The sequence below is a fragment of the Oncorhynchus gorbuscha genome, linkage group LG01 (genome assembly GCF_021184085.1).
Source record: "Oncorhynchus gorbuscha isolate QuinsamMale2020 ecotype Even-year linkage group LG01, OgorEven_v1.0, whole genome shotgun sequence".
NCBI lineage: Eukaryota > Metazoa > Chordata > Actinopteri > Salmoniformes > Salmonidae > Oncorhynchus > Oncorhynchus gorbuscha.
In genome coordinates, this window is record NC_060173.1 from 104,163,124 (window position 1) to 104,175,636 (window position 12,513).

At 45.0% G+C, this 12,513-nt stretch overlaps 1 protein-coding gene across 2 annotated transcripts in view; it reads right to left on the reverse strand.

The window, feature by feature from the left end:
- LOC124048046 (integrin beta-5-like) overlaps window positions 1-12,513 on the reverse strand; it is a 93,998-nt gene that overhangs the window by 64,236 nt on the left and 17,249 nt on the right. For both annotated transcript variants that reach the window (XM_046368431.1, XM_046368439.1), the window contains exon 9: window positions 11,162-11,296. In XM_046368431.1, coding sequence (XP_046224387.1) covers window positions 11,162-11,296 — 135 coding nt within the window. The remainder of the gene's footprint in view (window positions 1-11,161; window positions 11,297-12,513) is intronic.

Consider the following 12,513-nt stretch of genomic DNA (forward strand, 5'->3'; position numbering starts at 1 on the left):
TTTATTTGAATTTAACTACTATGTTATTAGATGCCATAGGAGTTTACAGATGCATCTCAGCGTTAGCCTACCTCGTTCAATAAGAAGCGAACATCAACATGCCTAGTGATGAAGAGGTCAGAGACCATGCTGAGAGAGCCTCTGTGTGTCCTAAAAGACTGAACAATCCTGAACACTTCGAAGGCGGAGGAAAGACTAATACAAAACTGCTGCATGATAATGAGCAATGTGTGTTGGAGTGGCTTTGTGGAGGAGTAAACAGTCATGACATCATCACCCTGCGACATCTTTCCAAACCAAAGTGGTATTCTAAGCTACCAAGGAAACACGAGTCATGGAAGAAAGACAATCAACAAAACAACTTTATTCCATATGCACCAGCAAAACAACATTCATAGCTGAAGAACCAGACATGACTGCAAAATTGCGGGATGTTCCTCCTGGGCAGTCCCTCTACCTCGTCCACTACAGCATAACAACATGGAAGACCTGTCAGCCAGTCCCTCTACCTCGTCCACTACAGCATAACACATGGAAGACCTGTCAGCCAGTCGCTCTACCTCGTCCACTACAGCATAACACAACATGGAAGACCTGTCAGCCAGTCCTTCTACCTCATCCACTACAGCATAACACATGGAAGACCTGCCAGCCAGTCGCTCTACCTCGTCCACTACAGCATAACACAACACGGAAGACCTGTCAGCCAGTCCCTCTACCTCGTCCACTACAGCATAACAACATGGAAGACCTGCCAGCCAGTCGCTCTACCTCGTCCACTACAGCATAACACATGGAAAGTCTGTCGGCCCGTCTCTTCCTCGTCCACTACAGCTAGTCCTCTTTCTAACGAGATAATGAGATTTAGGGGACATGTGAGTCACGAGGAACTTAGCTCATTCAAACACTGGCTCATTAGGGAAACTAGTAGCTATGAGATAAATCTGCTGGAGTAAAAAGACGTAACCAAATCAAATCAAAGTCTATTGGTCACATACACATATTTAGCAGATGTTATTATGGGTGTAGCGAAATGCTTGTGTTCCTAGCTCCAACAGTGCAGTAGTATTCTAACAGTGCAGTAGTATCTAAAAACAATTCACAATACACACACATCTAAAAGTAAAAGAATGGAAATATATACCGTGGGGAGAACAAGTATTTGATAACCTGCAAAATTGGCAGTGTTTCCTACTTACAAAGCATGTAGTCTGTAATTTTTATCATAGGTACACTTCAACTGTGAGAGACGGAATCTAAAACAAAAATCGAGAAAATCACATTGTATGATTTTTAAGTAATTAATTTGCATTTTATTGCATTACATAAGTATTTGATCACCTACCAACCAGTAAGAATTCCGGCTCACAGACCTGTTAGTTTTTCTTTAAGAAGCCCTCCTGTTCTCCACTCAATACCTGTATTAACTGCACATGGGGAGAAAGATCCTCTGGTATGATGAAACAAAAATAGAACTGTTTGGCCATAATGACCAGCGTTATGTTTGGAGGAAAAGGGGGTAGGTTTGAAAGCCGAACACCACCATCCCAACTGTGAAGCACGGGGGTGGCAGCATCATGTTGTGGGGGTGCTATGATGCAGGAGGGACTGGTACACTTCACAAAATAGATGGCATCATGAGGATGGAAACATCAGTCAGGAAGTTCAAGCTTTGTCGCAAATGGGTCTTCCAAATGGACAATGACTCCAAGCATACTTTGAAAGTTGTGGCAAAACGGCTTAAGGACAACAAAGTCAAGGTATTGGAGTGGCCATCACAAAGCCCTGACCTCAATTCTATAGATTCTTGTGGGCAGACCTGAAAAAGCATGTGGGAGCAAGGAGGACTACAAACCTAACTCAGTTACACCAGCTCTGTCAGGAGAAATTGTGGGAAGCTTGTGAAAGGCTACCCGAAAGGTTTGACCCAAATTAAACAATTTAAAGGCAATGCTACCAAATACTAATTGATTGTTTGTCAAATTCCCCACCCACTGGGAATGTGATGAAAGAAATAAAAGCTGAAAGAAATAATTCTCTATTATTCTGACATTTCACATTCTTAAAATAAAGTGGTGATCCGAACTGACCTAAGACAGGGAAGTTTTACTAGGATTAAATGTCAGGAATTGTGAAAAACTGAGTTTAAATGTATTTGTCTAAGGTGTATGAAACATCTGACTTCAACTATATATAGGGCATCAGCCTCTAAGGTGCAGGATTGCTTAACCGGGTGGAAGCCGGCTAGTGATGGCTATTTAACAGGTCTGGTGGCTTTGAGATAAGAGCTGTTTTCAGTCCTGGGCAGGTAGTTTGCCCCCGGTGATGCGTTTGGCAGACTACACCATCCTATGGAGAGCCCTGCCACTGCGGGCGGTGTAGTTTCCGTACTAGGTGGTGATACAGCCCGACAGGATGCTCTCAATTGTGCATCTCTAAAAGTGTGAGGGTTTTAGGGGCCAAGTCAAATGTCTTCAGCCTCCTGAGTTTGAAGAGGCACTGTTGAGCCTTCTTCACCACTCTGTGTGGGTGGACCATTTCAGATCATCAGTGATGTGTACGCCAAGGAACTTAAAGCTTTCAACCTTCTCCACTGCGGTCCCATCGATGTGGATAGGGGTGTGCTCCCTCTGATGTTTCCTGTCCACGATCAGCTCCTTTGTTTTGTTGACGTTGAGTGAGAGGTTATTTATTTTCCTGGCACCAGTCTCCCAGGGCACTCACCTCTTCCCTGTAAGCTGCCTCGTCATTGTTGGTAATCAGGCCTACTTCTGTTGCGTTTGAGACGTGCCAGGCCATGCAGTTATGGGTGAACAGGGAGTACAAGAGGGGGTTAGGCACGCACCCTTGTGGGGCCCCAGTGTTGAGGATCAGCGAAGTGGAGGTGTTGTTTCCTACCTTCACCACCTGGGGGTCGACCCGTCAGGAAGTCCAGGACCCAGTTGCACAGGGCGGGGTTCAAACCCAGGGCCCCAAGCTTAATGATGAGCTTGGAGGGTAATATGGTGATGAATGCTGAGCTATAGTCAATGAACAGCATTCTTACATAGGTATTCCTCTTGTCCAGATGGGATAAGGCAGTGTGAAAAACTTTCCACCTTCTCCACTGCTGTCACGTCGATGTGGATAGGTGGTGCTCCCTTTGCTGTTCCCTGAAGTCCACGATCATCTCTTTTGTTTTGCTGACATTGAGTGAGACGTTATTTTCCTGACACCACACTCAGAGGGCCCTCACTTCCTCCCTGTAGGCTAGCTCGTCGCTGTTGGCAATCGAGCCTACTACTATTGTGTCGTCTGCAAAGGTGTGAATGGCCACGCAGTCATGGGTGAACAGGAGGGGGCTGAGAACGCACCCTTGTGGTGCCCCAGTGTTGAGGATCCGCGCAGTGGAGATGTTTCCTACCCTCACCCCCTGGGCGCGGCCCGTCAGGAAGTCCAGGACCTAGTTGCACAAGGTAGGGTCAAGACCCAGGGACTCCAGCTTAATGATGAGTTTGGAAGGTACTATGGTGTTAAATGCTGAACTCTAGTCGATGAACAGCATTCTCACATACGTATTCCTCTTGTCCATGGGATGGGATAGGGCAGTGTGATGGCGATAGTATCGTCTGTGGACCTATTGGGGCGGTAAGAAAATTGAAGTGGGTCAAGTGTGACAGTTAGGGTGGAGGTAATATGATCCTTGACTAGTCTGTCAAAGCACTTCATGATGACAGAAGTGAGAGCTACAGGGCGATAGTCATTTAGTTCAGTTACATTGGCTTTCTTGGGAACAGGAACAATGGTGCCAATCTTAAAGCGTGTGGGGACAGCAGACTGGGATAGGGATTGATTGAATATGTCTGTACGGTAGGGATGCCGTCTGGGCCGGCTGCTTTGCGAGGGTTAACATGCTTAAATGTCTCACTCACGTCAGACACAGAGAAGGAGAGCCCACAGTCCATCGTGTTATCCTCAAAGCGGGCGAAGAAGGAGTTTAGCTTGTCTGGAAGCAAGACATCTGTCCGCTACGTGGCTGGTTTTCCCTTCGTAGTCCGTGATTGTCTGTAGACCCTGCCAGATACGTCTCATGTTGTTGAATTGTGACTCCACTTTGTGTCTCTGTACTGACGTTTTGTCTGTTTGATTGCCTTACGTAGGGAATAACTACACTGTTTGTATTTGGCCATATTCCCAGTCACCTTGCGATGGTTAAATGCAGTGGTTCGCGCTTTCAGTTTTGTGCAAATGCTACCATCTATCCATGGTTTGTAAGTCGCTCTGGATAAGAGCATCTGCTAAATGACTTAAATGTAAATGTAAATGTTTCTGGTTTGGGTAGGTTTTAATAGTCACAGTGGGTACAAAATCCCCTATACATTTCCTGATGAACTCAGTCACTGTATCCGTTGATGTTATTCTTAGAGGCTACCCGAACATATCCCAGTGTGTGTGATGAAAAAAATATTTAAGCATGGATTCCGATTGGTCAGACCAGCGTTGAATAGACCTTAGCACAGGTACCTCCTGTTTGAGTTTCTGCCTATAGGAAGGGAGGGCGGGAGAAGGCCTTGTAGGCATTTTATAAACGTTGAGTAGCAGTGGTCCAATGTTTTACCAGCGTGAGTACTACAGTCAAGATGTTGGTAGAACTTCGGTAGCATTTTCCTCAAATTTGCTTTGTTAAAATCCCCAGCTATAACAAATGCATCTTCAGGATATGTGGTTGCCAGTTTACATAAAGTCCAGTGTAGTTCTTTGAGGGCCGTCGTGGTATCAGCTTGAGGGGGAATATACACGGCTGTGACTATAACCGAAGATAATTCTCTTGGGAGGTAATACGGTCAGCATTTGAATGTGAGGTATTATAGGGCGGGTGAACAGAAGGACTTGAGTTTCTGTACATTATCACAATCACACCATGAGTAGTTAACCATGAAACATACACCCCTCCTTTCTTCTTCCCGGAGAGTTTTTTATTCCTGTCTGCGCAATGTACTGAGAACCCAGATGGCTGTATGGACAGGGACAGTATATCCCGAGAGAGACATTTTTTCCATGAAACAGAGTATGTTACAATCCCTGATGTCTCTCTGGAAAGAAATCCTCGCCCTGAGCTCATCAACTTTATTATCCAGAGACTGAACATTAGCGAGTAATATACTCAGAAGCGGTGGGTGGTGTGCGTGCCTCTCGAGTCGGACTAGAAGTCCACTCCGAATACATCTTCCCCGCCAGCGGTGTTTCGGAGCAGCCTCTGGAACAAGTTCAATTGCCCTGCGGGGTACGAACAAAGCATCCAACTCAGGAAAGTCGCACTCCTGGTCGTAATGCTGGTGAGTTACCGCTGCTATGATATCCAAAAGTTATTTCTGGATGTATGTAATAACACAAAACAAATTCTGGGCTAATAATGTAAGAAATAACACAAAAAAATAAAATAGAAGCAGAGCTGCCATATCTGTCAGCGCCATCTGCAAATCACAGGACATCACTGCTGTGATTGGGACAGAGGGCTGGAATAGAGAAGTGGAGTGGAGGGAGCAGCAGATGATTCTTTCATTGAGTCTGGCTCAATGAAAGAGTTGCCTGCGTAACACAGTTGGCCTGTTAGCTCAGAGGTTGAGAGAAATTAAGTGTGTGTGTGTGTGGTGGGGGGGGGCAGATGCGGTGTGTGTGCTTGCATGCATGAGCAAAAGTTGATACAGCTGTGATACGCTGGCTGCCAAAACACACTAATTTTTATGTTGTAAACGGTAGCCCAGCAGGACAATCTCCTTTACTCAGGGGAAAACTATTCTCATCTTTGACAATGACATTTGATAGTACTCTGAATTTCAAGACAAAATTATATGTGGTAAATTCTATTAGATTCTCCTAACCCTGAAGAAGTTGTCTTCACATTTGAGAGATCATTGTTACTAAGGAGAAATGTCCTGCAGTATGCGATTAAAATGCCTCTAGCCTTCAATTCCTACTTTATTGACTCTGTCAGGTTACTGACACAGAACCCCTCCACTGATTTCTTGGGCTCAGTGCTAGTGAATGACACTCAACCTGTCTTCATCATAAGGGAGGTTTCTGAGTCAAAGGTGAACAAGGTGATTAGCTCACTAAAGAACTCTAAAGCCAAAGATGTGTTTGGGATGGACTCTACCTTTCTTAAAAACTACAAAGAGTCACTCATTGGCCCCATTACTAAGGTCACCAACACATCTATTGGTCTCGGTGTGTTTCCAAGGGTATGGAAGTCAGCCATTATAACGGCCATCTTTAAATCAGGCGACCCTGCTGACGTGAGTAACTACAGGCCCATTAGTATACTACCTGTGGTGTCAAAGGTTGTTGAAAAGTGTGTAGCAGAACAACTGATTGCCCACCTCAACAACAGCCCCTTCACATTACACTCCATGCAGTTTGGCTTCAGAGCGAAACACTCCACAGAAACGGCCAACTGCTTTCTTCTGGAAAATGTGAAGTCCAAGATGGACAAAGGGGGTGCTGTTGGGGCTGTGTTTCTGGACCTAAGGAAGGCTTTTGATACTGTTAACCATGAGATTCTCATCACAAAATTGTCCAAGTTCAACTTTTCCCCTGATGCCTTGAGATGGATGAAATCATACCTTGAAGGCAGAACTCAGTGTGTCAGAGTGAGCAATGAGCTGTCGCCCACTCGTAGCTATGATGTGGGCGTGCCCCAAGGGTCAATACTGGGGCCCCTCCTGTTCAGCCTGTACATTAATGATCTGCCTTCTGTCCGTACTGGGTCTGAAGTTCAAATGTATGCAGATGATACAGTGATATATGTGCATGCAAAGAGCAAACAACAAGCTGCACAAGAACTCACTACTGTAATGGTCCAGGTTACAAAGTGGCTCAGTGACTCGTGTTTGCATCTCAATGTGAAAAAAACTGTTTGCATGTTCTTCACAAAGAGGGCAACAGATGCTACTGAGCCAGATGTCTATGTGTCAGGGGAGAAGCTCCAGGTGGTATCCGATTTTAAGTACCTTGGCATCATACATACATCATCAACCTCTCTTTTAAAAAGCATGTGAAAAAGGTAATTCAAATAACCAAATTCAACCTAGCTAATTTCCGATTTATACGAAATTGTTTGACTACAGAGGTAGCAAAACTGTACTTCAATTCTATGATACTCCCCCACTTAACATACTGCTTGACTAGTTGGGCCCAAGCTTGCTGTACAACATTAAAACATTTACATTACATTTACATTACATTACATTTAAGTCATTTAGCAGACGCTCTTATCCAGAGCGACTTACAAATTGGTGCATTCACCTTATGACATCCAGTGGGACAGTCACTTACAATAGTGCATCTAAAACTTAGGGGGGGTGGGGTGAGAGGGATTACTTAACCTATCCTAGGTATTCCTTAAAGATTCAGTCTGTCTACAAACAGGCTACAAACAGGCTCTCAAACAGGCTGTCTACAAACAGGCTCTCAAAGTGCTTGATAGGAAGCCCAATAGCCATCATCATTGTCACATCCTTAGAAAGCATGAGCTCTTGAGTTGGGAAAATCTTGTGCAATACACCGACGCATGTCTTGTATTCAAGATCCTTAATGGCCTGGATCCCCCTCCACTCAATATTTTAGTTAAACAGAAAACCCAGACATATGGCAGCAGATCCACAAGGTCTGCCATGAGAGGTGACTGTATAGTTCCCCTAAGGAAAAGCACCTTTAGTAAATCTGCATTCTCTGTGAGAGCTTCCCATGTCTGGAATACACTGCCATCAGACACACATAACTGCACCACATATCACACTTTTACAAAATGCTTGAAGACCTGGCTAAAGGTCAATCAGATTTGTGAACATGGTCCCTAGCTGTGTGTTGCCGCTTTCCATGTTGTCTGTTGTCTGTAGCTTGTGAGGTGTGGAAACACTTTGTTGCTTTTATGGATTTTGTTTTGCTGCTTTTTGTTCTATGTTGCTCTGTCTGTATGCTATGTCTTGCTTGTCCTATGTTGCTATGTCTTGCTTGTTCTATGGCGCTATTGTCTATATTGTAATTGTTTTTAATAACCTGCCCAGGGACTGCGGTTGAAAATTAGCCGGCTGGCTAAAACCGGCACTTTTACTGAAACGTTGATTAATGTGCACTGTCCCTGTAAAAATAAAATAAACTAAACTAAAAAACTGTACTTTGTCTCCTTCACCGTGGCATTCAACAACATACTCCCTGAGAGACAGAGCCTGATAGACAGGGAGTGTGTTGATGTAGTCTTAACAGCCTAATCTGTTTGTACGTATGGGACATATTTAGTACTCTTCAGGGTTTGAGAGAGTGTTGCCTTAAATAGGATATGGACTTAACTTTCTACACTGGGGCAAACACACGTCTGTTACCATGTGATCTTTGTTCGTCCATCGCCTCTGGTTTCACCAACAAACTCGTTGTGAGGACATTGACATGCAGCATCAGGCCCCGCAGCGAGGCTGCAGCAAGAGACCCTAGTTATGTCCCAAATGGCACCGTATTACCTATAAATGGCACTACTTTTAACCAGAGCACTATGGGCCGTGGTGAAAAGTAGTGTGCTACATAGGGAATAGGGTGCCATCTGGGACAGATACCATGTGACTGACACCTGGGACACTTTCCCAATACGTTTTTCCTTGATTCCTCATGTCCTCTTTCCTCGCCTCCTTCTCAAAAGGCAATGGAGGACAAGGTCAGAGGGGAGGGAGATGCATTGGTAACGAGCCCCTGGGCTTTCGGCTGCTTCATGTTCTCTTTAGGAGGACAGATTGGCACTCAGAGGCCTGCACAGCAAATTCCCCCACTGCAGAACAAAAGACAAGAGTTAAACCCATCACCCTGGCCATAGAGATGTGAGATGTGATTCCCCCCCATTCACTAACATTATTCATTCAGACGCCATCCCCACTCCCCATCCCTACATTCAATTAAGACGAATAAGAATCAGTGAGGGAGTGAGGGAGACACTGGGGCTTTGGGAAGAACAATTCCACAAGACCCATCACCCTGGCAATAGAGAGATGGGATTCCCCCCATTCACTACCATTATTAATTCAGCCCCAATCCCCAGTCCCAGACTCCCCATCCCAACATTCAATTAAGACAAATAAGGAATCAGTAAGGGAGTGGGGGAGACACTGGGGCTTTGGGAAGAACAATTGCACAGGGTCGGACCTCTGCGTGTTGGCGCAAAGTAGCCCCACGTTAAGAGTTTCAATAGATCCTGTACAAATCTCTAATTGAGGCCAATATATCGACAGTGCAGAATTCAAAGCGATTCAGATGTGCAGTGATCCCACGTCCCCTGACATGATTGTTTTTCTGAAACAAAGGAAGGGAAGAATGCATTCCATCTAAAATGGCAAGAACACACCGTGGGCCAAACGTTATCAAGACAAAGGAGATGATAGTGGATCATAGCAAAAGGAGGACCGAGCACGCCACCATTCTCATCGACGGGACTGTAGTGGAGCAGGTTGAGAGCTTCAAGTTCCTTGGTGTCCACATCACCAACAAACTAACATGGTCCAAGCACATCAAGACAGTCGTGAAGAGGGCACGACAGAGCCTATTCCCCCTCAGGAGACTGAAAAGATTTGGCATGGGTCCTCAGAGCCTCAAAAGGATCTACAGCTGCACCATCAAGAGCATCCTGATGGGTTGCATCACTGCCTGGTATGGCAACTGCACCGCCTCCGACCACAGGCACTACAGAGGGTAGTGAATACGGCCCAGTACATCACCGGGGCCAAGCTTCCTGCCATACAGGACCTCGTTAACCAGGTGGTGTCAGAGGAGGTTCATACATATAGTCAAATACTCCAGCTACCCCAGTCATAGACTGTTCTCTCTGCTACCGCACGGCAAGCGGTACCAAAGCACCAAGTCTAGGTCCAAGAGGCTTCTAGTGCTGTTCTGCCTGCGGCTATGGAATCCTGACCTGTTCACCGGACGTGCTACCTGTCCCAGGAGTGGTAGATATACTCTTAATGATCGGCTATGAAAAGCCAACTGACATTAACTCCTGAGGTGCTGACTTGTTGCACCCGCGACAACTACTGTGATTATTATTATTTGACCATGCTGGTCATTTATGAACATTTGAACATCTTGGTCATGTTCTGTTATAATCTCCACCCAGCACAGCCAGAAGAGGACTGGCCACCCCTCATAGCCTGGTTCCTCTCTAGGTTTTGGCCTTTCTAGGGAGTTTTTCCTAGCCACCGTGCTTCTACACCTGCATTGCTTGCTGTTTGGGGTTTTAGGCTGGGTTTCTGTACAGCACTTTGAGATATCAGCTGATGTACGAAGGGCTTTATAAATACATTTGATTTGCTTCTAAACAGCTTCGACCCCCAAGCCATAAAACTCCTGAACATCTAATCAAATGGCTACCCAGACTATTTGCATTTCCCCCCCACCTACGCTGCTGCTACTCTCTGCTGTTATCTATGCATAGCCCCTTTAATAACTCTAAGTACATCTACATAATTATCTCAATTACCTCGACACCGGTGCCCCCGCACATTGACTCTGTACTGGTACCCCCTGTATACAGCCCTGCTATTGTTATTTACTGCTGCTCTTTAATTATTTGTTATTCTTATCCCTTACTTTGTTAGGGATTTTCTTAACTGCATTCTTGGTTAAATTAAGGGGTTTTAAACGACGTTGGAGGCGGCTTATGGTCAAAAAAATTAACATTCAATTATCTGGCAACAACTCATTTGGACATTCCTGTAGTCAGCATGCCAATGTCATGCTCCCTTAAAACTTGAGACATCTGTGGCATTGTGTTGTGACAAAACTGCACTTTTTAAAGTAGCCTTTAATTGTCCCCAGCACACCTGTGTAATGATCATGCTCTTTAATCAGCTTCTTGATATACCACACCTGTCAGGTGGATGGATTATCTTGGCAAAGAAGAAATGCTCACAACAGGGATGTAAAAATTTGTGCACAACATTTTAGCGAAATAAGCTTTTTGTGCATATGGAACATTTCTGGGATATTTTATTTCAGCTCGTGAAAAATGGGACCAACACTTCACATGTTGCGTTTATATTTTTGTTCAGTATACATTTTTAAGATACAGCCAATTTTGACTTTCCAGCCTGGCCACATAGCGAAAATCCATGGAAAGCCGGGAGGCCTATGTAGGACTCACCGTGTCTCCAATCTTGAGGTCGGCACACTTCCTGAGGCCTGGGAGAGGCTGTCCGTCCTGACAGGTGGCAGTGAAGGACAGACTGAGGTCTTCAGGTTGATCCCACACGGTCAGCTCCACCTTGGACCGGATGTTCTGGAGGGAGGACACAGACACAGAGAGGCTTGGAAAAAATAATCACAAAAGCATATGCCTTGAACACAAAACACAGACCCTTTTGAATAAGTACTTTTGACCTTTACATCAAAGTAGTAAATGTTTGATTTATTTGAAAACAAGACAGATGGTTCACTGGTCTAATCAGTAGATCACGAGAGTTAAAGTATCTCTGTATATTAGAGTTGGCACAGAGGTTCCCTGGTGGTTTCTATACTATTTGAATGTTACATTTAGTGTTGCAAAGGGTCGGAAACTTTCACAACAAACAACCTCTGACAAAAATCTCTCTACTTCTATTCGAGGTGAAAATGATGAATCAGACACCTTATCGATATTAACAGCTCATGGTCCTCCTGGAATCAGAAGTTTTTTTTGACTCAATGGAGGAACGTAGCAAGAGAAATGCTGATGAATGTCTTGCTTGAGCTGTGTATGCAACTGCTTCACCTTTGAGTCTCACAGGCAATGTGTATTAGAAGAGATTCCTGAATGTTCTTCACCCAGCATACACCCCTCCAACCAGACATGCTTTATCTACTAATTTGCTGGATGCAGAGTTCAACAGAGTTCAAGTGAAGGTCAAGCAAATCATAGAGAAAGCAGTCTCTGATGGGTGGTCGAATGTTTGTGGGCAAGGAATAATTAACTACATCATCTCCATCCCTCAACCAATATTCTACAAGACCACAGACACAAGGGACAACAGACACACTGGTCTCACATTGCAGATGAGCTGAAGGCAGTCATCAATGACCTTGGACCACAGCAGGTATTTGCACTGGTGACAGACAATGCTGTGAACATGAAGGCTGCTTGGTCCTAGGAGTCCTACCCTCACATCACATCCATTGACTGTGCTGGTCGTGCATTGAATCTGCTCATCAAGGACATCATGGCACTGGAAACAATGGATACGCTCTACAAGAGAGCTAAGGAAATGGTTAGGTATGTGAAGGGTCATCAAGTTATAACAGCAATCTACCTCACCAAGCAAAGTGAGAAGAATAAGAGCACCACATTGAAGCTGCCCAGCAACACCCATTGGGGGTGGTGTTGACATCATGTTTGACAGTCTCTTGGAGGGGAAGGAGTCTCCAAGAAATGGCCATATCACAGCCTGCCGATATGGACAGCCCCATCAAGAGGATCCTCCTGGATGATGTATTTTGGGAGAGAGTGGTAAGCAGCCTGAA